The sequence below is a fragment of the Sinocyclocheilus anshuiensis genome, unplaced genomic scaffold (assembly GCF_001515605.1).
Source record: "Sinocyclocheilus anshuiensis isolate Anshui unplaced genomic scaffold, SAMN03320099.WGS_v1.1 scaffold267, whole genome shotgun sequence".
Lineage (NCBI taxonomy): Eukaryota > Metazoa > Chordata > Actinopteri > Cypriniformes > Cyprinidae > Sinocyclocheilus > Sinocyclocheilus anshuiensis.
The window spans coordinates 2412999-2440953 of NW_015552637.1; the positions used below are offsets into that span (position 1 = coordinate 2412999).

At 35.3% G+C, this 27955-nt stretch overlaps 2 protein-coding genes across 2 annotated transcripts in view; one reads left to right on the forward strand and one right to left on the reverse strand.

Moving 5' to 3' along the window:
- Positions 1–7428, forward strand: part of LOC107666842 (homocysteine-responsive endoplasmic reticulum-resident ubiquitin-like domain member 2 protein) — a 9221-nt gene extending 1793 nt beyond the window's left edge. Inside the window, exons 2-9 of the mRNA XM_016458336.1 lie at positions 664–1020; positions 2281–2358; positions 3101–3202; positions 3660–3793; positions 3897–4022; positions 4743–5066; positions 5169–5271; positions 6821–7428. Of these exons, the coding sequence (XP_016313822.1) occupies positions 874–1020; positions 2281–2358; positions 3101–3202; positions 3660–3793; positions 3897–4022; positions 4743–5066; positions 5169–5271; positions 6821–6997 (1191 nt within the window). The 5' untranslated portion in view covers positions 664–873 and the 3' untranslated portion in view covers positions 6998–7428. The remainder of the gene's footprint in view (positions 1–663; positions 1021–2280; positions 2359–3100; positions 3203–3659; positions 3794–3896; positions 4023–4742; positions 5067–5168; positions 5272–6820) is intronic.
- A 5797-nt stretch (positions 7429–13225) lies between these two features.
- On the reverse strand, positions 13226–23326 carry LOC107666841 (T-box transcription factor TBX20-like). Its single transcript, XM_016458335.1, has 8 exons — positions 23001–23326; positions 21773–22016; positions 21121–21285; positions 20618–20726; positions 19952–20110; positions 19543–19619; positions 14841–14953; positions 13226–13902 (listed from the first exon to the last, which is right to left on the reverse strand). The coding sequence occupies exons 1-8, from the start codon at positions 23125–23127 to the stop codon at positions 13562–13564; spliced, it is 1335 nt and encodes a 444-aa protein (XP_016313821.1). The 5' UTR covers positions 23128–23326; the 3' UTR covers positions 13226–13561.
- Between the last annotated feature and the right edge of the window lie 4629 nt (positions 23327–27955).

A 27955-nucleotide genomic window follows, 5' to 3' on the forward strand; every position in this document is an offset into this window, starting at 1 on the left:
TAAGTATGTTTTCATTTAAAGGATTTGCCACTGATGATTCAAACGCGAGTTTTGGGCAGTGTAGAGTAGCACTTGTTGTTTGTCATTTCTCCGATCACAAATGCAGACAGAGTTTTATGTTTACGCGGCGCGCCGCGATGCAACGCAACGCGTAAAACGACAGTATAAGTCATTATAATCAGTAATTATGTCCCCACTGGATGCAACAAATGCCTCGTTTGTAATGGGTTTTCATGTTTTTGTCTCGTTGCTCCGGCCGGACACGGCATCAACACAGTATGGTGAGGGGCGTAACATTTCTGTCTCACGCTTGAGGTATTCGGCCAATCACAACGCACTGGATAGCTGGCCAATCAGAGCACACCTCGCTTTTTCAGACCGATGAGCTTTGTAAAAATCGACACGTTTCAAAAAGGCGGGGCATAGAGGAGAAACAATAATGTACAGTATGTGGAAAATAATGCGCTTTTTTAACTTTAAACCACATAAACACATTTCATTACACCAAATACACAAAATAATGTTATTTTTAGCAGCATCATATGACCCCTTTAACTAGCATTGCGGTGTGATTTATCAGGCCTGTTTGCATGCAAAACTGGTATTTTATTTACAAAAAACTTTTCATTTTCATATTTCTTCTCCCTCTGTTTTTCTTTAAAGGCTGGCTGTGTGCATCCACCTGCCGCTGCCACATTCCTCTCACTGATGTTGGGTGCTGAGACTGCCTGGAGAGCAACATGAAGGATACTTTCATAGTTTATCAACCATGAATCAAGTCTGAGGAAGGAAAATATCCCTGCCCTTGAACAGGACAACCGGTGCAGTGTGACTTTCCTGTTTCTGAGTTCAAGAGCTGCTTTATTATGAACCATGGACCAGGGTAGATTTGACAGCCCCGTTACACTTGTCATTAAGGCACCCAACCAGAAGTATGATGACCAGACCATCAATTGTTTTTTGAATTGGACCGTAGAAAAGTTGAAAAAACACATATCCAAAGTGTATCCTAGCAAGCCGGTGAGTTTATATTATTATATAGATTATTATTCTATTATAAAGTAAGTCAGTCTGTTGCCAATTATCCAAGAGATGTATTTATGTGAACATTCACATGACCAAGTGTTAGTGTCTCACTAGTCATTAGTGCAGTGTTTTAAAGGAATAGTTCACTCAGAAATGAGAATTGCTGAATTTTTACTCGCCATCAGGCCATCCAAGATGCAGATGAATTTGTTTCTTTATCGGAACAGATTTGAAGAAATTTAGCATTACATCACCTGCTCACCAGTGGATCCTCTTCATTGAATGGGTGCCATCAGAATGAGTTCAAACGGCTAATAAAAACATCACGATGATCCAAAAGTAATTCACACAACTCTAGGCCATGTCTTGTGAAAAGCTAAAAGCTGTGTTTGTAATAAGCAAATTAATCGTTAAGATATTTTTTACTTCAAACCATTACTTCTTAATCCATAACGTTGCTTTCTTCAGTAAAAAAAAAAGAAAGTTGACTTGTCTGAAACAGGAGAGAAATGCACAGATTAATTATTGACTGGTATTATGGACTGGTATTTTGTCCAGAAGCAACGTTTTAAACTTAAGCGCCTTAATGATGGATTTGTTCCTTACAAACATGCAGCTTTGACTTCACAAGATGTTAATTGATGGACTAGAGTCATGTGGATTACTTGTGGATTATTATGTTTTTATCAGCTGTTTGGACTCTCATTCTGACGGCACCCATTCACTGCAGAGGATCCATTGGTGAGCAAGTGATGTAATGCTACATTTCTCCAAATCTGTTCAGATGAAAAAACAAACTCTGCTACATCTTGGGTGGCCTGTTTATTTTCATACTTAAGGACCTGAAATAAGCAGTTAAGTGTGTCATAATTCTGTGCTGTGGGGTTCAAGAAAGGTTTGTTTATGGCTGTTAAAGAGCTTTCTATTCATATATCACAGAATTAACATTTTAGCCAAGGTTATGTCTTATTCCTACATGATTTGAAACATGTTTTTATGATGATTTAAAAGTGTTTTTAGAAGAAGCCTATGAAATTGCTTGTTGACTTCAGGAAATGGCAGCTAGATGCCACCTGCTCTACAGGAATATTTGGCATTGCTGGTATTTTGCCCGAGAGCCCCATGCAGAGCTGTGCAGTTCTAGTTCTATATAATTTGCTGCCACTTAGTGATGAATTTTTTTTTTTCATGCTAACATTTTTGTCTGATTTCACTGAACACCTTTCTAATCAAACCCTTCTTACATTCTTTCAGTCATCCAAGGATCAGAGACTTGTCTATTCTGGACGGCTTCTTCAGGATCACTTGCAATTGAGGGATGTGCTAAGAAAGGTTCTCTGATTTGAAAGGTTTCTCTGATTAAGAAAGGTTTCTGTTCTCTGATTTGTTTAAACGTCAAATCAGATGCAATGTACAAAAACAAGTGAAGTGTTTTGAAGAGAATTTTGATTGTTGAGATGTTGAAACTGCCGCTTAACTTTTATAGATCCTAAAACTTTTGTAACCCACCATCATAATCTTTTTTTAGATATTTATGGCACAGTAATTAGGCCATCCGACCACAAATGATCTTGGGGTGATTTTCATTCTTTTCTTTTATTCTTTTCTTTTATTCTTTTTTTTTATGTTTTAAAGTCGGCATGAAATTGAATTTCACCCTATCTGTTTTCTAAATGTGTCTTATTGATCTTATTGTGAACGGTTCATCCATGCAGACGTTTCATTATTTAAAATGGTTTTGTAATTGAAAAATTCCAAGCCCGTTGTTGTAACTTGCTTCACTCGGATGTGTTACAATGCAGAAGAAAATATCTGTTGTCCACTTCCTTTAAAACTAACCTCACATGGCATTTTAAAAACACTGAGAGATAACACCGTGACCAAAGACATTGGTTAAATGCATTTGTACATTGATCAACAATAACAAATGACACAAACTTGATGCAAGAACTTGAATATGACCACTTTTTTTAATAACTCAGAAAGTGTGTATGTTGTATTCTTTGAAAGTATTTGACCAGAACTCAGCTTTTTTGTACTGATTCTAATCACTGGATTTCTTCAACCCCAACAGCAAGATGAATACCACATGGTCCACCTGGTGTGTGCGTCACACAGCCCCCCGTCATCCCCCACTTCCAGCAGCCCTGTTAGCACCACCGATTCCAGCTCTTCAGTGAGTGCATAGATTAAAAAAAGAAAAATATCATTCCGTGAAGAAAAGTTCCTTTTCCTGTTTATCATGTCGGTAACACCTTACAATAAGGTTTCATTTGTTAACATGGTTAACCACACTAGTTAACATAAACACTGAACAATACTTCTACAGCATTTATATATCTTAGTTTGTCAAAGGAATAGTTCATCCAAAAATGAATATTGTGTCATCATTTACTCACCCTCAAGTTGTTCAAAACCTGTATGTTTCTTTCTTCTGTTAAACACAAAAGAAGATATTCTGAAGAATGTTGACAACCAAACGGTTGCTAGCAGCAACTTAACAAACGTTAATAAATGAAAAAAATTGATTGCTCATTGTTAGGTCATGTAAGTTAATGCTTTAACTAATGTTAACAAATAAGACCTTATTGTAAAATCTTAACCTCATGTCCATTATTCTTTCTTCTTCCTAGACGTCAGACAGTACTGGTCCATCCTCCTCATCTTCTACCCCTAGTCAGGAAACTCCAGCCAACTCTGATCCGGTGCGGGGGAACCCAACACAAACACATGGCCTCAATCCTGCCCCTACTGGTGTGATGCAGAGGTAAACACAAATCACACTCTCAAATAACCCACTCAAGGCAAAACATGTGGAGTTGAGTTTTGAGGCCTTTGAGTTTCATTTTGGATATTTCATTACCACTTAGGCCTGAAGGAATGCCTCTTCCCTTGCAAGGTGGTCCCGCTGCTGGCTTCCCTGCCCAGCCTATGTACATGCCGATGCAAATGTTTTGGTGGCAGCAGATGTATGCCCGCCATTATTACATGCAATAGTAAGTTACTACAGCCCAGTTGTTGTTAAATATGAGGTTAAGACCCTGAATAATGTATGAGCCCTTTCATGCTGAGATTTCAGAAAATAGCTGTGCAAATCAGTATAAATATATACTACAGGTCACATTTTTTTGAATAGTTAATAATAAAGAGTGATCAAAAATTTATCAGAAGTGAAAGACGTTTATAATGTTATAAAGTCATCATAGAATTTACCACTGTTTGCACAAAAATATTAAGCAGCCAGCAAGAACGGTTTTCCACATTGAAAATAATGACACCATTGTTATTGTTTCAGCACAAATAATAATTGATAACCAAATCAGCATATCCGAATAATTTCTATAGGATCATGTGACACTGAAGACTGGAGTAATGGCTGCTGAAAATTCAGCTTTGCATCACATTAATAAATTCCATTTTATAACATATTAAAATAGAAAACAGTTCTTTTAAATTGTAATAATATTTCACAAAATTACTGTTTTTACTGTGTTTTTGATCAATTAAATGCAGACTTTGTGAGAATAAGAGACTTATTTCAAAGACATTTTAAAAAATTGTAATTATTCAAAAAATTTCACCAATTATCAAAAAATTTGTAAAGACAACATGAAATCAAAACAGACCCTATTACTTCCTTCACTCACTTATTGTAATGTGCACCATTCACCCATGTGCAGTAATTTGTTCATAATTTTTCATTCACAATCTTTCAGTCATGCAGCCATGGCAGCCTCCCGGGCGTCCAGCGTGGCCCCCTTTCCCGCTCCCAGTGCTGGCCCCACCACTCAGCCAGCTCGACCTAACGAACCTGCAGCCCCTATGGGGCCCAACCCCGCCCCAGAGGACCGCCCTGCCAACCCCAACATCCAGATGAACGCTCAGGGAGGAGCCATGTTGAACGACGATGAGCTCAACCGAGACTGGCTGGACTGGATGTACACAGTGTCACGTGCTGCCATTCTGCTCAGCATCGTCTATTTCTATTCCTCTTTTGGCCGCTTTGTCGTGGTGATCGGTGCCATGCTGCTGGTTTATCTGTAGGTTGTGTACTAAATAGAAGCTTCCTGATAAGCAGAAGTTGACTTGTAGGAAGTTGAACATTGTATTTGCGCTTCATTGTCTCTGTTTGTGTACTCCAGGCACCAGGATGGCTGGTTTCCCTTTAGAGCAGAACTGCAGAATCCAAGAGCTGGAGAAGGCCCACAAGACGAGGCGGAGCAAAATCAGGATATGCAAGAGATGGTTAGTTATAGAGGTCAACTTTTGCTGATATTGTTGCAGATCTAGAAAGCAAGATATACTGACAGAACAGAAAAGTTTGATTTGTTTTCCATGATCTTAAAAATGTGTTGCCCTAGAAGATGAAATGTAAATTGTGCCTATGTATAAATTCCCTTTTGAAACTAAAGGTATTTTTTTATATAGTAATTTAGGTCTCAATGCATAATTCTTATTTTTTTAAAGACTTTTCTGTTAATTTAAAATGTGGAAAATAGAGATGATAATGTGTTCGGTCTGTTTAAACTTTTTAAAGATGCATATAATGCACTAATGTAATTTTCTGTTGGCAAATGAGCATTTATTTGACATTATTTATGGTTTAATGTTTTTAAAAGTCTTGTACATTTATTTGTGCAAAATGCAGTAAAAACAGTAATCTTATGAAATATTACAATTTCAAATAACTTTTTTTCAATTTTAATGTATTTTAAAACTTAATTTATTCCTTTGATGCAAAGCTGAAATTTCAGTGGCAGCAAATTTTTTTCAGGATCCGTTGGAAAGTTAAACACTATTATAACACCATTTATTTGAAATAGAAGTATTCCTTTCTTTCAGATAAATCTTGCTGACCCCAAACTTTTCAACAGTAGTGTATATTATTAAATAAAATGTTTAAAAACATTATAAAAAAAATTTTTGAAAATGCTCATTATATATTTGACCCTGGACCTCAAAACCAGTCATAAGGGTACATTTTTCGAAATTGAGATTCATACATAATCTGAAAGCTGAATAAATAAGCTTTCCATTGATGTATGTTTGTTAGGATAGGACAATATTTGGCCGAGATACAACTATTTGAAAATCTGGAATCTGAGGGTGCAAAAAAATCGAAATATTGAGAAAATCGCCTTTAAAGCTGTCCAAATGAAGTTCTTAGCAATGCATATTACTAATCAAAAAATTAAGTTTTAATATATTTATGGTAGGAAATTTACAAAATATCTTCATGGAACATGATCTTTACTTAATATCTTAATGATTTTTGGCATAAAAGAAAAATCAATAATTTTGAGCCATACAATGTATTTTTGGCTATTGCTAAAAATATACCCGTGCAACTTAAGACTGGTTTTGTGCTCCAGGGTCACATATTGTTAAGACTGTCAGGGGAGTTTAAAACGGACATATTTCACAATTATCGGCTGATATCAATAATCTTAAAATGGTCACACATCGTCCTGAAACTAATACACATCTTTCTCATGAACCAAATCAGTGGTTTTATTGGTATTTACAATAAACAAACTTACCAATCTCTCTTTCTCTCTCTCTCTCTCTCTCTCTCTCTCTCTCTCTCTCTCTCTCTCTCTCTCTCTCTCTCTCTCTCTCTCTCTCTCTCTCTCTCTCTCTCTCTCTCTCTCTCTCTCTCTCTCTCTCTCTCTCTCTCTCTCTCTCTCTCTCTCTCTCTCTCTCTCTCTCTCTCTCTCTCTCTCTCTCTCTCTCTCTCTCTCTCTCTCTCTCTCTCTCTCTCTCTCTCGCTCTCTCTCTCTCTCTCTGTGTGTAGGAGCGTATGATGGATGAGGGAATGGAGGATGATGAGGGGGACAGTGGGGAGGAAGGTCCTGAAGATCCCATGAACGCAGACCCGCATCAGCCGGGCTTCCTGTCGGCCGCTTGGTCGTTCATCAGCACTTTCGTCACCTCCCTCATTCCGGAGGGACCTCCACAAGCTGCCAACTGAACTCGGATGTCTCCGCATTGTCTGTGGACAGTGGAGAGAAGAAATCGACAATAGACAAAAAAAAATAATAATTATAATAAAACACAAAAACAAGTACATGGTCTGCCATGTCCTGGCAAGTCTGTAATGCTGCTTCAATGGTGTTCAATTTTATCCCTATGCCATTGCCTAACGCTTTTCTTCCCGCCTTTGTCAACAAGTCGGGGTGAGGTTTCATGGATGTGCTGTCCATGTTGTTATGAAAGACTTTTTTTCTCAAGACTGGTTGATAAACACATAAGACCATAGCGAATCATGCAGTTACTTTAGTGCATAGCTATTTTTCTCTTCCTTCTGTGTAAATAAATAGTAAATATTTACAGATATGAATATATGCCTCATTGAAATAAGGTGTGTTTTTGAATAAAATCAGGTTTTGGTTTCTTATCGTAGTAAGTGGTTTTGATTTCAGCTGATCAACTGATTCACCACTAGTGGGCGCCACGATAAAAAAAAAATACATCTACATTGCAGATTTCAAAGATGCTTCTTTCCAATGATTAATACTTTTTCTTACTCCATTAAATGTAACTTATACTGTATATATATATATATAACATATACACATATGTATACATATATAGGAGTAGGAATTACTCAGAAAAACATATATATATATATATACTGTACATACACTGTTCAAAAATGATTTTAAAAAAAGATTGACAATGAAAGTATGAAAGATTCAAAAAAGATTTTAAAAATATTTTTAAGTAATCAAAATGTAATCTTTTAAAATGTGATGTATTCTATATGCTTTTATGATGTTTATATATATATATATATATATATATATATATAACTTTTCCATGACATTCTAATTTATTGAGATGCACCTGTACTTCGGCCAATTTTCTATTTGTCTATATATAGAGAGAGACAGAGAGAGAGTGAGATAATATAGATTATACTTTTTTTTTAATTTTTTTTATTTTGTATTTAAAAAAAAATATTAAAGAAATAAAGGCAACCTATTTTATAATTACATGTATTGCACAAACTATTTTGTACAATTATTGTTCCTTGGGGAAGAATTTCTTAATGATTCATGTTCATATCCATACTTGCATGGCATTGGTAAGAGTTGGCACGTGTGTATGTATATGCCACCTGAATGCCACAAAACCCCTTTTTACATTCTGAAATAAAAGCTGTCATCTGCATTCCAGAGCTACAGCCCTGCGTCCGCTCATATACAGACACTGAGGTGAGATGGAGACAAAGTAGACCATCATGCACTTCAGTGCCTTCAGAAAACCTCTAATCAAATGAAGATGGATTTTGTATGGTTCATTGTAACAATGCAATTAATTATGCATGACAGAGACATTTATTGGGCTCATTTCACCCGGACTCCACTAAGTAACTGGACAAATCGGGTTATAGTCCCTCTTCCCAAGGTAGGACAACTCTTATCAGGAGAACAGATCTCTGTCTGACAGACCATGATTTCATCATGACTCCATCCTTTGTTGGATAGACCCAGACAAATGTAGTTGTTGAAATTATTTCGCTTGAATTAAGTGGATTTCTGCAGGAATACAAGAAAGGCTGGATAAAAACAATGTGATTGATAACTGTATAAATTAGAGGAGACTGGGGCTAGTTGTCACAAAGGTCGTTTCTGAGAAGGTTTAGTTCAGCAGTGGTTTTTGTATGTGTTTTTTTAAACAACAAAACCAAATGATAAACAAATATTCAAAATAAATAAATAAAAAAAAATCCAAAATATTATTAATGGTAAATCTAAAAATATTATACAATTTTATAATATTTATTGATTGGACAAACAGAACAGAATAAAATCACATTTTCATTCAGTCAATCTAGGACAGGTATATATATATATATATATATATATGTGTGTGTGTGTGTGTGTGTTACAGATTCAGGAATAAATAAATTACATTTTCACAAAAGGTAAAATAAATAAATAAATAAAATGTGTTCTGTTGACTATTTATCCTGGACAATAATGGTGGAAATATTAAAAACTAATGTAGTGTAAATGTAAAATGTAGTTTTTGTAGCTTAAAGTTGGCTTATAGAATAAACTCAGAATGAGAAATACTCTTGATAAAGTAAAAAAAAAAAAAAAATGTGACAAAATAGCCCAATTAAGTCTCCCCAGTTTTAGCAATTTACATATCATTATTCCATTAAATTTATGTGTTTTAGTGTTTTGTTTGACTGTTTGAAATTGAATGCATTTAAATTGAATGCATGTATTTTTCAAATAAAAGTAAGTGAGGCATCTATAAAACTATGGTCGACCAGTGTTTAATAGAGGCAATAAAGAACGTGGACTCTATTGACAGGGATGTGGCTTAACCTTAATTGACTGGCAAAGACAGCAGACAGTTTTCCATTCCTGCCTATATCATTGAAATGTGCTCCTTTTGTCTTAGGGACAAATTAAAGAATCATGGCGGGAAGAAAAAAAAAACATGCAAAACTGAATGAAATTACATTAGATATAGCTGGCAGTCCTTGCTGTGTAAATGACACTCTTATTTCTTAAAATGGACTCCCTGGTGAACTGTTCCTTTCAATTTATTTCTCCATAGCTCACGGCCTCAGACCGCCCTTCTGCTAGCTCTTTAATCCAATCACCCTCTCACTGGATGTTATTTATTTGCTTATTTATTTATTTTCAAAGGATGTAACTGATTTTTATCAGAGGGTAGAATTGCCTTTTCTTCCTGGTGAAACGGTGACTAACGACCTGCTATCGATTTGTTGGTTTGTCCATGATAGTGATGGCTGTGTGATAGAGAGGCCATCTTTATATTTAGAATTATGCTACAGATACCTCAGACATTTCCTGCCCTGCAGCATCCTGCCAAACAAATAACGCATGCGGAATAATAAATGATAATTGCTGTCACCTCTGTGTATGATTAGTCAGAAACAGGCAGATAATTGTTGGGGATTTAGCTAGCAAATCCATTTATTTGAACTAATCAATAAATGCGGTGTTTAAAAATATGGACCAGAGAAAGATTCTGAAGTGATAGAAAATTGGGTTTTGGTTGGTACAAACTGTGTTCTTTTTAAAATAAATAAATAAAAAAACATGAAAAATTTAACTTTTTAAAAAAATTCCATGCACAGAATTAAAAAGGTTTTAAAGCATAATCTTCAATTAAAATGTCATTTTTTATGTAATTTTTGGAAATAATATTTCGTATTTGACTATTGTTTCAAAGCTATTTCAATGTGAACTCTGCAGTATAGTTTATATAAAAAGTGATTTTTTTTTAAAGTTGTAAATATAAAATAAAGATTATTGGAATATATTTTACAAGAAAATACTATTTCAGTCTTTCTACTTAAAAAAAAAAAAATGTTTAATTCAAACTGTTACTTGCCATTTCTTTGTAAGTATTTATGAAATTCTCTAGCAATTTCTGAGTGAAAATTGTTTCAAAGTAAATCCTACACTACTTTTTGTTTCAGTGCATCAATTGTGTTATGCATTATATTTTATAGAGCTCCTCACATTTTGCTGTAGCGAAATGTGCAACTCTCCAAGGCTTCAAAGAATTTATGATTATAAAATCAATCATTCACAATGATTTTATGAATGAATACCTACATGCATAGAAATAGTTCTCTCTCTGACTCTCTGGTGGAATTACTAGTTTAAAATGTACACAATCTGCTCCCTGAAAAGAGAATTTAAGGTGTTTCAGAAGAAAAACAATCGGTTGAATAAAAAAATAATCTATTGAATAAAAAGAGTGTTGAATAATTGCACGCATTTATGTTGGCTGCCCATCAGGTCCTTTAAATGCTTTCACTTTATTGTAAATAGTAAGAGTAAAAAAGTATATAATAAAAAGAAAATAAATAAAAAAGGAAAGCTTTTTATTTTTTTATATAATATATAATATATAGATATAATTTGATGCTTAAATTAATGTCCCTCACATAGACTATGCACAAGTCAAAGTCAAGTCAAGTTTTTATTTACTGTCAGTTCAATGCAACTTTTATACTGTAAATAAAACTAAAAATTAGATGAATTAAAAATAAAGGTTCCAAAAGGGGGTGTTTTCACCTTTTTTTGGTTTCCCAAAGAGCCTTTCAGTGAACTTGTTCCAAACATCCTTTTTTTTTCTTAGCATGAAGAACGTTTTAATAATCTACAAAATGTTTTTAAAGAACCTTTTGTGGAATGGAAAGGTTCCATGGATGTTAAATGTTCTTCATGGAACAATAGACGTCAATTAGAAAAAGAGTGTATTGTATATATTGTAGTAATGTAGTACAATAATTGTGTTGGCAGCAAATGCAAACATAAAAATCAAACTCTCACAACATTATTTTGGGGTGATATATATTTCATTTTGTTTACAAATAACATCTATCATTGCTTCAAATATTACATTAGCCATATCTTTTTTTCATAGCTGAAATAAATATATTGCACTTAAAAAAGGCATCAAAACAAATATGGTCAGTTGTCTCCTTAGGAGTAGGATACATCTGACATAGAAATTACACACAAACAAACAAACAAAAAAAAAGGAATAAAGAGAAATCATTTGCTAATATATTGCAACTACATAACTGTTTGTACAGTCTGTTCATAACAAATCAAAGGCTTGAAATAGTGGGCACATTCTTTTATCAGCTTTACTTTAGACAACACATTCAATCTGAATAAAACACCCTCAACCCTGAAAAGCATTGTGTGGCTCTGCTTGTGTATTTACGCTTGTCTGTTCTGTTCAAATTTGAAGGATAAATAAAAACTGCAGCATCAATAAGTTCCTCACACTTACACACACACACACACACACACACACACACACACACACTCCAGTTCCTCTTCATCTGGCTATTACAGCAAGCGCTGTTTCTCTGTGATTTAGTTACAGGATGTTGATGAATTGTTGTCAATGTGACTGTACAAATAGGAACGCTTCAGCCACAAATCACCCAATTTCCCTCGTTCCCCTGGGGAAGACGAGACTATTATTTAAAAGTTAGCCCATTATTTACAGGTGTAGACTTCCTGCAAGTTGGCTGTCGACAAGCAGCCTCAAGTGGCTAAAGCTCCGTTTCTGGCACTGGAAAGAAATATTAGCCAGTTACAAAACATAAACCTGTCCATTTTGCTCTGGATTTCTTGTTTGTGACTTATAGAAATGGCCTCACATGTCCGCTGGTTCATATCAGTTTCAGTTCACCCTTGTTGTGTCTTTTTAATGAAATGATGTTAATTTATAGTTTTTCTTACTGAGGACAGATTAGCAATTTATTTTTGTCATTTTGACATTGTTTACTCGTTACCCTCATGTCGTTCCAACACACATATTGAGGAATAGTAACCAAACAGTTCAAGTTCCCTTTAACTTCCATTGCATGGACAAAAAATATAATGGAGCTCAGTGGAAACCGATACATTTTGGTTACCAACATTCTTCAAAATAGCTTTTTTTTGTGTTAGACCAATATGAGGGTGAGTAAATTAGGGTGAACAGAATTTTAATTTCTTGGAGAACTGTCTCTTTAAATATAACATACAATAAAATGCCTTAAAGAGTTTTTAAAGAAAATAAACTTTTCTGACCAGAAAGACAAAACCGGCCTGTCCAGCATGTACACATGTATACCGTTTCCATCCAGTATTAGTTTTCAAATAGCACAGCGCTCTCTAGTGTCCACAATTTGAACAGGAGGGCTGAGTGGTTGGCAGCTCCACAGATACTGACTGTCTCATATCATTAAGAGGTGATGGATCACCGGGAATGAGAAACAGCAGAAGTCCAGTGTTACGTTCAATGAGTTACGTTCTCCCTCATCTGGCTCTGGGTGTCGATAAAGGCATGAGATGAATCTGTAAAGAAACAGTTTACCTAAAAATTACATTCTGTCATCATTTACACACTCTCATGTTGCTCCAAACCTGTATGAATTTCTGTCCTTTTGTGGAACGCAAAAAAAGATATTTTGAAGAAAGTTGGTTCCCACTGATTTCCAAAACACAAAAAAAATACATATTTTGAAGAATGTTTGTAATCACTTTCAGTTCCCATTGATTTTCATTATATGGACCAGAAATACAATGGAAGTCAATGGGAATCGAAATGGTTTGGTTATCAACATTTTTCAAAATATCTTCTTTTATGTTCTTCGGAAGAAAGAAAGTTATACAGGTTTGGAATGACATGAGGGTGATTAAATAATGACAGAATTTTCATTTTTGGGTGAACTATCCCTTTAAAGGTAGCATTAACACATCTGCAGATGAATTTGGATCTTGGAGTCTCTTATCAACACTAAAAACTCATGCTTGAAGTTCTGTTTTACAAGAATCCGTGTCCGTTGGGCTTTTCGTTCACTTTTTCTCCAGCACAACTGCAAGATGCAGTATGTCCGGGTCGTTAGTCAATGCCGTGTCAGTCAATATTATTTACATGTGGTTCTTCCTTTCGTGTAAGCATGTGTGTATGGGTGCCGTATGTCTTCGCATGCCGGTGATTGGGAAATCTTATCAGGCTGAAGTGGCAGGAATCATACGAACGGGGTCATGACTGTGGAAGAATGGCGCAGTCCCTGGATGGTGGCGTAGGGCCCCTGCTGGAAATAGTGGTGGTAGCGTGGCATGTGGAAGGAGGGGAAGGTCGGCCCGCTGCCCTGCATGGAGCCGGCCAGGGCGGATGGGGTGAGAGGCATGCCCAGTCGACTGTAAGGAGGTAGAGAGCCCTGGATGTGGTGAGGAAGAGGACTGGCCAGGGACGCTGTGCTGGTTCCGATGGCAGACAGAGACTGAGGGTGCTGAAAGCCAGAGAAGCCAGACGTGGAGGTGACCCAGGAGCTGAGGGAGAGGTTGTCCGATGCGGTGAATGCTGAACCTACACGGAAAGAATTGAATGCATTATTTGTACCATAAAATGAGCATATTTACACATCGGAGTAATTTTTACAGAAAAAAAACCTGTTAATTGATAGCTTACACTCATGGAACCACTGATGCCAATAAATAATCTTCATTTGTAAGAGTGTAAATGGTTTACATTACATCACATTATATGAAATTGATATTTTATGGTAAATGTAAGTAAAACTTTGAATTGCCATATAGTTTATAGTGAAAAACTGGGTAACACTTTATTTTAAGGTGTCCTTGTTACACGTTACATGCAATTACTATTATAATAACAATTAATTATGCATAATTACATGCAAGTAACCCTAAGCCAAACCCTAATCCTAACCATATAGTAAGTACAGTGTTTAATGTATAATTACACTGTCACAAGGACACCTTCAAATAAAGTGTAACCAAAAACTGTACTGGAAAACTGTGTGAAACATGACGTATGATTGCATTTTATATAAATAGTTTTGTTTCTTCTTATTTTTGTTATCGGTAAAGTACAGTAGGGTGTTTTGTGTTACATTTTCTGTTATTTAGTTCATGTTTATTGCATTATTTATTCATGTGGGTTACCCTGATGGCTCTTCATCTTTTTGTGTACTGTCTATATGATGAACTCTTATTAATCTTGTGCCTTTCTGTTTCACCACATGTATTATTATGGTGGTTATCAGTACATTTTTTGTTACGAAGCAGATTTTGGAAGTTCAAGTAAATTTGTATATTAACATTATATAACTGCATTTAATATATGGTTATAGGTTGTAAAAACTATACGGTCATTCTATAATACCAGAAACATTGTCACTGTATTTTTGAAGGAGACAATCTAGCATTTACAGCTGCTGTTTTTAAAAAGTCAATTTAATAGAATATTTTTACAGTGCATGGTTTACAGGAAAATTTTCTTACCTCTACTGTGTGCCAAGTGCCCATCTTCACCCAAGATTTCCTCATCACCAGCAAAAGTCCGAATGGGCGACCGGGCGTAAGAGTGCTTGTGGATCAAGCTCTCAACACTTTCCCTACAGCAAAATCAAAAGACAATAGCCCAAAATATATCTCTATATCCACAATCACTTACAAAATCATTTGATCTGGTTATGTATCCTAAATAAACGTAATTTTAATAAACTAAACAAATATTTTTCAAGCCATCACATAATATCATCTCATTTAAAGAGAATCCAAATCTACAAAAATAAACACAAAATAATATTTTAACAGTTTTTGTCCATGAAATTAAAGCCAGAGGTGTTCAAAACAACATTGGGCCCAAATGACTAACATTGTATGTACAGAAGACAGTCTTACATGATGCCACAATTTTGATTTTGGGGTAAAAAACATTTTGAAAATGTTGTCATTTTAATTTTTTTTTTTGTTCTTTTTATTTCGTTGTATGTTTTTGTCTTTTTTTAGTAGTTTTTTTTTTAATTTTGAAATCTTTTTTTTTTTTTATTTAATTTCAGTTTTAGCTTTAGTTATTTTAGTACATCAAGTTACACTAAAGTAAAATGAGAAATGAATTGGAAACTAATTGGAAACTAGCTGAAAAAAAGTTCACTTTTTTATTTATTTTATTTCAGGTAACAAAGTGAGGAACTTTATAACTTTTATTTACTATTCTAACTTTTTAAACCATACATTAAGGTGTGAATATGTTAATTAATTAACACATTCCAAGTGTCTCTCTGCAGCTTTGTGTTCAATGAATCAGACAGTTCATGCTAGCTTAAACAACAAGCGCATAAAAATATGTTAACACACAGCAAGTGCGTAGAGAGAAGTGTGTCTGCTAGCCTTGGAGTAAGTGCATTAGCTCCTGTTAGATTAGACTCCTCAGACAGGCTGAGATGGTCTGCATCACAAGAGCCATGCGTCCACATTAGCCTCCCAATTAGGTTAGGAAAGTGCAATATCTGTCAGCAGCGCAATACAAATATGTGTGTTTTTATCTGCGATGCGCTCCCGAGGAGAGGGGCCTCGCAGCCCTACAACTTGGGTGGCTGTTTTCAATCAGTCACGGGGCCCAATTGAATTACGCTGTGTTTTAGTGCAGTGCCCGACTCCAGACTAATGCGATTTCTGCAGCTCCCTGAAGATCAATTGATCAGATCTAATTCACAGTCCTTCCAAAGAGAAAAAGAAATAGAGGGACGGAGAAAGAGAGAGAGCAGGATGCATTTTTGTGTGGTATTTTTGGCAGTCATTGACTTTCGGTTGTTCTTTCGTTGGGCTCTGAAATGGAACTTGCTGGCAAATGTTTAACTGGAATGCTAATCTGAGAGCACATTGCCAAAATCGGTCATTTCCAGCATTTCTAGCTTTATAAAATAATTTTTGGGTCATTCAGTCGTTTTTCTTGTGACTCTTTAGTCAGAAAAGTGAGCGATACTGACCATTTTTCTTGTGCATTTTCTTGTAGTATATGAATATATATATATATATATATATATATACAGATATGTGTGTGTGTGTGTGTGTGTGTGTGTTAATATTGACTTAATTAAAATACATGGCATTTAGAGATCATATAATATAACACACCGTCACTAGTGGGCAAAAAAGTGCATTATTCATAAATATAAAAAAATTAATGAATATACAATAAAAAGAAAGACCCTGCAACAATTACTTTCAGTAGTTATTTTAAATGCTGTAAATCTTATATTAGGTTTTGTTGTGTAATTTGAGAGCACATTGCCAAAATTGGTAATTTCCAGCATTTGTAATATCATCAAGTTATTTTTGGGTCACTCAATTGTTTTGTTTGTGAAACTTGGGTCAGAAAGAAATGGACATCTTTTCAAGTGTGTTTTCTTGTAGTATTTATATATGTTAAAATCGACTTAATTAAAATAGATGGCATTCATTTAACACATCCACAGGTTGCCAAAATTCATACATATATTTATATTGTATTTATTGATTTTATATATATCTATATCTATATATATAAATTAATAAATATAATATAAAAACTGATAAGCTACAATACCTTTAGAAGCTATTTCTACCTGACCTAAACAAATCTTAAATCTAGTTTTGTTGGTGTAAAAAAATTACTTTGATTAATTCAGCAATATTATATATGTTTTTATTTTTTACCTTTTTTGTTGTGAATTATTATTATTTATTTATTAATTGACCACATGAACCACACTTGTAAGTTAAAGTTTTTTTACAGCTTGCATTAAAGCAACCCGCCCACACGCGTCTAGGTCTAATGAGACTAATGAAAAGCCACTTGTGCACTTGTTAATGAGTTTGGCTGAACGTTCCCCACCACACACGCGCTTCACTCCCCAGAGCAACTGCTCCTCCCTCTGCAATCACTCACTGCACTGAACACACGGCTAGCAGCAGAATTCCTCATACCTCTCAATATCCGTGAGTCTGGAGGAGTCTCTGAAGCCTTTGGCAAAAGGGTTGCTGTCAATCTTCAGTTTGGTTATCTGCAGCAAAAATAGGAAATGACTAAATTAATCCAGCAGCTCTTTTCTTCTCCCACATGATGTCACGAGCATTAAATTAAACATAAATGACTGATGTCTTCCAGTGAACTGTTCTGCTAAAATCAAATCAATTTTAAACTGTTGCCAAAATATACTCTGTTATTTTTTTTATTTATTCAAAATAGTAGCTACTATAATTTACAGCGGAGCAAATTCATAAAAATAGCCAGTGGGAGAAATATATACTCAAAACATACATTTTGACTAAATGTATACTGGCTTTTCCAGCTGCCTTACAAAGGAATTAGGAAACTGGTTGATTTTGTACTAACCAGCTGGTTCTGGTAAGCAGTGACCGCAGTGAAAACTGTCTCAGTGAAGACAAATGTACGAAACTCCTCAGACTTTAGATTAAGAAGTGACGCTGTGTGATCTTTCTTCTTGATGATATGAACTCGTGGTTGGTACTTGTGCATGGAGTTCAGGATGATCTGTTGAAGAAATTGGTCAGAAATATAAGAAAAATTGAATTTATGTGATGCAGGAAAACTGTAAGTAAATACAAAAACCAGTCCTTTGCAGAGTGTATTATGCATTATGCATTTCATTAATTACTCAAATATTTATTATTATCATCATTATCTTTTTTTTATCCTGACACAATACAGAAAACACTATTATGCTTTATCATCAGTCTACTTTTACAGCGCAATACAAATATGTGTGGTTTTATCTGCGATGCGCTCCCGAGGAGAGAGGCCTCGCAGCCCTACAACTTGGGTGGCTGTTTTCAATCAGTCACGGGGCCCAATTGAATTACGCTGTGTTTTAGTGCAGTGCCCGACTCCAGACTAATGCGATTTCTGCAGCTCCCTGAAGATCAATTGATCAGATCTAATTCACAGTCCTTCCAAAGAGAAAAAGAAATAGAGGGACGGAGAAAGAGAGAGAGCAGGATGCATTTTTGTGTGGTATTTTTGGCAGTCATTGACTTTCGGTTGTTCTTTCGTTGGGCTCTGAAATGGAACTTGCTGGCAAATGTTTAACTGGAATGCTAATCTGAGAGCACATTGCCAAAATCGGTCATTTCCAGCATTTCTAGCTTTATAAAATAATTTTTGGGTCATTCAGTCGTTTTTCTTGTGACTCTTTAGTCAGAAAAGTGAGCGATACTGACCATTTTTCTTGTGCATTTTCTTGTAGTATATGAATATATATATATATATATATATATATACAGATATGTGTGTGTGTGTGTGTGTGTGTGTGTTAATATTGACTTAATTAAAATACATGGCATTTAGAGATCATATAATATAACACACCGTCACTAGTGGGCAAAAAAGTGCATTATTCATAAATATAAAAAAATTAATGAATATACAATAAAAAGAAAGACCCTGCAACAATTACTTTCAGTAGTTATTTTAAATGCTGTAAATCTTATATTAGGTTTTGTTGTGTAATTTGAGAGCACATTGCCAAAATTGGTAATTTCCAGCATTTGTAATATCATCAAGTTATTTTTGGGTCACTCAATTGTTTTGTTTGTGAAACTTGGGTCAGAAAGAAATGGACATCTTTTCAAGTGTGTTTTCTTGTAGTATTTATATATGTTAAAATCGACTTAATTAAAATAGATGGCATTCATTTAACACATCCACAGGTTGCCAAAATTCATACATATATTTATATTGTATTTATTGATTTTATATATATCTATATCTATATATATAAATTAATAAATATAATATAAAAACTGATAAGCTACAATACCTTTAGAAGCTATTTCTACCTGACCTAAACAAATCTTAAATCTAGTTTTGTTGGTGTAAAAAAATTACTTTGATTAATTCAGCAATATTATATATGTTTTTATTTTTTACCTTTTTTGTTGTGAATTATTATTATTTATTTATTAATTGACCACATGAACCACACTTGTAAGTTAAAGTTTTTTTACAGCTTGCATTAAAGCAACCCGCCCACACGCGTCTAGGTCTAATGAGACTAATGAAAAGCCACTTGTGCACTTGTTAATGAGTTTGGCTGAACGTTCCCCACCACACACGCGCTTCACTCCCCAGAGCAACTGCTCCTCCCTCTGCAATCACTCACTGCACTGAACACACGGCTAGCAGCAGAATTCCTCATACCTCTCAATATCCGTGAGTCTGGAGGAGTCTCTGAAGCCTTTGGCAAAAGGGTTGCTGTCAATCTTCAGTTTGGTTATCTGCAGCAAAAATAGGAAATGACTAAATTAATCCAGCAGCTCTTTTCTTCTCCCACATGATGTCACGAGCATTAAATTAAACATAAATGACTGATGTCTTCCAGTGAACTGTTCTGCTAAAATCAAATCAATTTTAAACTGTTGCCAAAATATACTCTGTTATTTTTTTTATTTATTCAAAATAGTAGCTACTATAATTTACAGCGGAGCAAATTCATAAAAATAGCCAGTGGGAGAAATATATACTCAAAACATACATTTTGACTAAATGTATACTGGCTTTTCCAGCTGCCTTACAAAGGAATTAGGAAACTGGTTGATTTTGTACTAACCAGCTGGTTCTGGTAAGCAGTGACCGCAGTGAAAACTGTCTCAGTGAAGACAAATGTACGAAACTCCTCAGACTTTAGATTAAGAAGTGACGCTGTGTGATCTTTCTTCTTGATGATATGAACTCGTGGTTGGTACTTGTGCATGGAGTTCAGGATGATCTGTTGAAGAAATTGGTCAGAAATATAAGAAAAATTGAATTTATGTGATGCAGGAAAACTGTAAGTAAATACAAAAACCAGTCCTTTGCAGAGTGTATTATGCATTATGCATTTCATTAATTACTCAAATATTTATTATTATCATCATTATCTTTTTTTTATCCTGACACAATACAGAAAACACTATTATGCTTTATCATCAGTCTACTTTTACTTTAAATATGCTGTGTTGTATATCTAAATAGGCTATTAAAAATATCATACTTGAATAATCATCTTCATATTTTTTAAAAACATAAATGAAAGAACTGGTTTTTACAGGCAAAATATATTTTCTGTAAAGGCATTTATGTTTACAGATACAGATGCCTATCTTTACAGATAGCCTATAGGCTACTATTTTTATTTTCATTAACCAATTAGCTATAATTAGTACACACTGACATACACAGAATAACAAGTAAAGCCACAATATAGCATAGACTAAAAATAAAGCTTTGTGCTTACGTGTCCGTGCTGATCCAGTTCGTTGTTTGTAAGCTTCACTTTTTCGAAAGAAACCATTTGTTTCAATAGCTGTTCTCCTGTAAATGGTGAATCTGGATGCACGTACAACCTGTAATATAATAACAGAAAAAAAATGTATGCTGTCGATCCGTTTGAATAAAGCCTATACGTTCATAATTCGATTTGTATTTACGTTATCCTTAATTAACCTACATTTCACAAAATTTTCTTTGGATTTGAATCTAAAAATAAAGTATTATTTAAACGAAAACAGAAAGAAATAGAACGTGCGAAATTCAAATAGCCTATGTTAGAATTACACGTATACATTCAAAGCGAATTACCGCTTCAGCTGGTAGGTTATCTATTGTAAAATAATGTTTTTAACGATGTATTCCCTTTTTAGTTACACTGACTGTTCACATTTTGTTTATGATTTAGCAACTTTTTAAGTTATCAAAAATAGCAAAACAACGCATACAGGTATATGAAAAGCTTCTTACCTAGCAGGTAAAGGTGGATCTGCCTTTCCCGCCACAAGCCACGAGGATCTATGATAGGCATATCGATATCTCTTATTGTCCACAGGAACGATGTCCATTAGTACGATATATTTGGCGTCCGGATCCACTCCGGAAAATGATACACGAATTGTCGGAAACATTCGTCTGTTGAAACAACATGACACGTGAGTAAACATGATTTTTGAGAATATGTTGGTTCAACTGTGTAAAACAAATGAGCTGAAGTAGCCTATTTTAGATGTGGTAACATTTTTAAACCCATGTTATTATCATTTTGGTATATATATGAACACACAATAAAGGTAGGCTATCTGTTTTTGATTATTCTCTGTTGAATTACTATTAATCTTTGCTTTTGTAGTCTATACACTTCCTGCGCGTGCGAGTCTGTATGTAGGCTAAAATATATATCCTAAAAGCGCTGACTCTTATGTATTTTCCGCTTGAGGAATCATCCTCATCCTCAATGTCTGAAGTAGGCTAGCCTATTTTAGAGGTGGTAACATTTTTAAACCCATGTCTACTGACAACAGGCCTGTCCTGCTAAATGCGTCTACTAGGCTAAATATACTAAACAAATTCGTCTGCTGGTTTAAAACTACGAAAAGTAAAATAATTTCAGCTTTTTTACCTTCCAGATTTTGTGATAATCATTTCCGTGCCGAGGTCGTGGAATTTGTCCCACAGTTCTTTCGTCTCGAGGCTGCAGGAGATCTTGGCCATCTCCTCGCTGGGCACGCCGGGGCTCGTAGGAATGAGCGGCTCGGTACATAACGGAGCGCTGCTGCCGCTGCTGCTGCTGAAGTCACCGTGGGTTTCCAGCGAAGGCAGGTCTGCGAGGGTTGGATGGCACGACGACTTCTCCACGAATTGTTCTAGAATTTAAAAAAGGATCACGAATTATAAAATATATGTGCACAAATGTATTGCAGTTAGTGTTACAAAAGATGTTAAAGTCTGGGACAAGCATGCAGAATTTGGTTTGGTTCTAATAAAATATCACAATCATATACAAAAACAGCATAACACCATTTACATCATTTGCTTTAACATTGCATATTTAGTTTTATTATTAATAATAATAATATATGAGCCTATATGAAATTTAAAAATAATATAATTATATGTATAAACATAATTCACATTGCTATAATTAATAATGGCCTAAAATAAATAGTATTTACGTGCTTAAATATTGATGAAGGATCATAAGTAGGCTATTTTTATTTTTTACGTTTTTATTATTTTTGCCTGAAATTTAAAATTATAAACTGCAGAAGCGCCAGAAATATTCCAATGCAGTGGCCATAAAACCAGCTATTATAATTGTTGTTGTTGTTTTTAAATGTAATAGTTACTGTTAGGCAAATTAGACTTCACTTCTATTTTTATATTGTAAATGTAAATAAACTGTTTGTCGTTTGTGGGTTTAGGCTACCTACAAAATTAAATCTATTCATTTTGATTTGCCAGGAAAGCGTACAAATCTTAACAAAACAACACAAATTGGCCAAATACAAAATCTCACTTTTTGATCTAATATTTTTTATTCTATATATCTATTTTTAAAAAGCTTAATAGAATTACTCCTTATATTGACAGGTCACAATTTGACCATTTCCTTAGAATATTCACATTTTTACGACCTCAGAAGCACATGCAATCGTATAACCCACTGAAAACATTGTAATTATTTCAATACTCAGTTATTTTATACTAGGCTATTTTCTTTTATATAAAACTGCTGTAGTTTGACGCTGATGTCACCGTACGCCTCACACGCAAACTCATGTCACTGTTGCAAAACACGAAAACACTTTTGCTATCAAAACTCGTATAAGAGTCAGATCTGCTCTCACCCAGCGGCTTGATGGTATTTTCCTCCAACTCCTTGTCCTTCGATTTCGCACTTGACATGAGTGCGGCTATGGAGAAAGCATTCGCCCTAGAAGACAGCTGAGGCTTTGGGGAAGAGGTGTACTCCATGATGCGAGTGCTCAAAACTATTCTCAACAGCACAAATGTCCAGAGTAAGTCCGGAAACGACTCTAAATTGCAAGATGATATTTAAGTCAGGACTAAGAAGATTGCAGGCTACAGGCTGATGCGTGTGTTACTTCCAAATCTGTTGGGACATTGTGTGTCTCGCTCCAGTCACCCTCTAGTTCTCTTGCAAAGCAAGGTTTCCATTGTAAGTGTTGGACACTAGCAGTCTCCTTAATTTCACAAGCCCCTCCGTCGTACACAGCCACGACCAATCGTTGTGTTGCTTCTAGATCATTGGCTCTTCAACACCCTGCGCTCGGTTTATTTACAAATCCTACTACGGTGACGGCTTGTCTCATGAATATTAATTTATGCTCGTGACGTTAACCTCCCTGATTGGTCGAAAGTGTGACGCTAGTGAGCGGGCGTCAGTGAGTTGGCGAATTATAACGAATAGATTTTTGGTAGAGGCGTGGCTTATCAATATTTACTAACTTTTGTGACTGGCCACCTCAAGCAACGTCAGAACGACATTATTAATATTCATGAGTTTACCCATAATGATTTCGCCTACTGGGCGCTGCGCTGAGAAAGCCGTCAAAATGCTAAATAAACTTCATCAGTGTTATTAACACATCACATCTGTCTACACTAAAACGCTGGTTATGTATATAAGCTTCCATCATGCATGAAAACTTAAATGTCCACATCTAGTAAAGGAATGCTACAGGACTTCCTTAACATGACAAATGTTTTATCACCTAGAATTGAACTAATTGTATTTGTTTACATGTCTTATATTATTTTTTAGGAAGTATGTTTGTTATGCTATGATATAATCCATTATTCAGAACACTTTTTCTCCGACAAAAACACAGGTCCAGACGTTTTCATAATGAGAATATTTTTTTTTATTAAAGTAAAATTTTATTCTAAGAATTTTAAACTAGTTATACTGCTATACACATAATGTTGGAAAGCAAAAACAACATAGGCTATTTATCAATTTTCTGATTTTGTCGCTTGTTTTAAACCTGTGTCCTGTGTAGAACCCTTACAAATAAGCGAAAAAAAAATCAGGAAATAGATAGGCTATTTTTATGCTACTAATTTGACTCATCAGTAATTGAAAAATGAGAACAGAAATGTCACAACGAAAGTAAAGAAAACATACAAAAAATATAAATAGGTCTAATACAATTCTAGCCTATATTATTCTATAATTAAATAATAATTAATTATTTGCCTATTATTATTATTATTATTATTATCTTCTATGTTTTTATTTTCTTATTCAATAAGATTCCTTATCTAATTAATAACAGTTACGTTTCTCTGTTTTTTTTTTCCTGCGTTATCCTTTTGAACGTTTGATAAGAACAAATCCTGTCTAGACGCCACCTCAAGCCACCGCTCTCCCTTGATGCCAAAATTGAGACACAGGCCCTTTGTCAAGTCAAACACTTAGTAAGCTTATGCCGATCAAGCTTGGTGAAATCATTACTGCAGATTTAACTAACACATTTCCCACAAATAAGCACTGGTCTGTCGCGTTATGCCTTCAACTGGTCAGCTGTGGCGTGATGAGACTAAACAGTACCACTCCTAAATGATTATTTTGGTATATATATTTCATATATGAACACACACAATAAAGGTAGGCTATCTGTTTTTGATTATTCTCTGTTGAATCACAATTAATATTTGCTTTTGTAGTGTATACACTTCCTGCGCGTGCTCGTCTGTATATAAATATATATCCTAAAAGCGCTGACTCTTGTGTATTTTCCGCTTGAGGAATCATCCTCATCCTCAATGTCACTCTCCCTGGAGAGACGCAAGAGCCCCAGATCTACAGCGTTTAAACCCATTAAGACGACACTCAAATGCAAATCCAATGCTGCAGATATATTATAAGGGACCTTGGCTGGAAAAAATTAGATTACTGTGCAATTGCCAGCGGATAATGTGCTAAAAGCTTTCCCACTTGGCGTAACTCCTTACTGAATATTATTCACACTTTCGGGGCCGATGTGCCAGGCCAGCCGGCCGATGGCGACTTCAAAAGATACAGCAAACCCCCGAAACGTGCCCGTCAGGTGCAGTGTTGCCATGTCCGCTTGTTATAAGCGACTTTGGACTACACAGTCACGACTTTGCTAGTGCTTGGCAAAAATGTGACCAACCACTAATCACAGTCAGTTGCCAGATCTCCCCACCTGCTGTTCAAGCGCAAAATATTAATGTCATTATTAATTTCCCCGTCCTCTCTATTTTTATTGACTTATGATTTATACACAGTAGTCTACACTCTTAAAAATAAAGGTGCTTCACGATGCCATAGAAGAACCTTTTTGTCTAAATGGTTCCATAAAGAACCTTTAACATCTGAAGAACCTTTCTGTTTCACAAAAGGTTCTTTGTGGCGAAAGAAGGTTCTTCAGATTATAAAAAGTTAAGAAAGAAATGGTTCTTTAAAGAACCTTTGACTGAATGGTTCTTTTTGGAACCAAAAACGGTTCTTCTATGGCATCGCTGTGAAGAACCTTTTGAAGCACCTTTATTTTTAAGAGTGTATGTGTGCAACATTTTAATATATTTTTTGTTTAGAGGATATGATTCTTGAAATAAAACATTGTAATGCAATTAACAATTCAGCATTGTTTAATTAATATTTTGTGCAACCCATGCTTTTTTTTTTTTTTTTTTTTTTTTTTATCAAACAGGAACTGTGTTTGAAACACATCTGACGGACGCATTTCTGGGATTGCTGAATTATGTCAGAAAACAAGGGTGACATTCAACAGACGACTATTTTATTGATTTATGTGCATCGGACGTGAGATATGGCAAACTAGTTACTTTGGAATATAGCCTAACTGTGCTGCCGGCAATTGTTTATCGCGTGAACAATGTTTTTATGAACAATGTTGATAGTCATTATGGAATCAATCCATCTAAAAATGCATTAATTCCATCCCATTTATTCCATATGCAGGCCAAATCATATTGCCCACACGTTTGTTGGGTTTTGTGGATCAGTATGACATAATGTGAGTTATGTGTTCCCAACATTATAAATCATTACAAAGTCTTAAATATTTTATTATGTCAGAAAACAAGGGTGACATTCAACAGACGACTATTTTATTGATTTATGTGCGATATGACGTTGGTGAGGCAAACTAGTTACTTTGGAATATAGCCTAACTGTGCTGCCGGCAATTGTTTATCGCGTAAACAATGTTTTTATGAACAATGTTGATAGTCATTATGGAATCAATCCATCTAAAAATGCATTAATTCCATCCCATTTATTCCATATGCAGGCCAAATCATATTGCCCACACGTTTGTTGGGTTTTGTGGATCAGTATGACATAATGTGAGTTATGTGTTCCCAACATTATAAATCATTACAAAGTCTTAAATATTTGATTTAAATATTTTATTTAGTAAGGCCTATATCAATGCTCTTCAATGCAAATAATGTTTTGAGCGAAAATAATTGTTTATTAGCATGATCATCAGACATGGGAAATGCATATTGTTTATTGTTAAAATACTGAAATATAATTATTTTATTTAAATAATTTAATATTATTTAGTCAAGAATGCATATACAAATATATATAGGCTAAAAAATATACCAGATAAATGACTTAAAAAATATTTAAATTAGTTTTGTGGATAATTGTTAAACCCACTTGACCTTTTGTGCTGTCAGATTATTTCAGATTTTGTATTCATTTTGTTGGTGTTTAAAAATTAAAGCATTGTTTATGCCCATAAAGAAATAGGCAGCAACAAAATAAATGTTTCCATTTATGCAGATGCAGATTATCTTTATTCTTTTTATTATCTTGTGAAGTGTGAATTATATTGTCAGTATTCAAATTCTTGTTGGGCCAAAATTAAGTGGATTAATTATATTCAGGATTAATCCAGAGGCGTGAAATGCAACAATCATCCTCCATTCAGAGGCCTCAACAGGAAAAGTAAAACATTTGCTCAGCTGTACTAAGTTGCCATGGTTAGTAATGACCTTAAAATTCTAGGGCAGCAAAGTAAGTCCTGTTGCATCAGGCTGGTTCAAAATAAGCAGAGAAGCTTTTCCAGTTTTCACCCGTGAGAACTTTGGCTTTCAGGCAAAGGCAAGCCCTTTCCAAGCCAGCCGGGGCTGACAGGCATGCAGTGGCCGAGCCAGTGCCTCCGTTCATATGACTAATTAGACAAGCTTCACGCTGCGCTGTTCTATTTGATGCTGAGCCCTGGTGCTAATTGCCACGTCCGTCTTGGGGCACATGGAGGTTAAGTTCAAATGCAGCGCCGGCTCGCTGCACTCCTCCACCCTGCCATCTAAACGGCCCCTTCTCAACCTTTTTTTGCCCTGACCTGGGCCATGACCGGAGCCTGTTGGGGACAGGCTTGGGATCAGGCGGTGTGTGCAGGGAACACGGACTGTAGAGGATAAGTGTTCGGACGAGAAGGAGGAGGGGTAATAGACGTATCTCAGATTAGGCTCATTAAGGACTAAAAACGAAGGAGGTGTCTTGGCTCAAGCAGGGCTAAATCAACCCAGGAAGTCTGAGTCTGACCTCTTGCCTTCTCATCACCTCAAACCCTTCTGTTCTTCCAGCTTGTGGCAGTAATTTTTTACAGGGCCCATCAGAGGGGGAAGGCGGCCCCATGTAAGAGCGAAAGTGGCTTAAAGTCATTAGTCTTGTGTGAGTGAGTGAGAACTTGTCAGAGTGATGCTCATAGTTTGCTTAACGCTGCGATGTCACAAGTAAACAGGCTGCCGATAGTACTGATGGATGTGGTTTTGA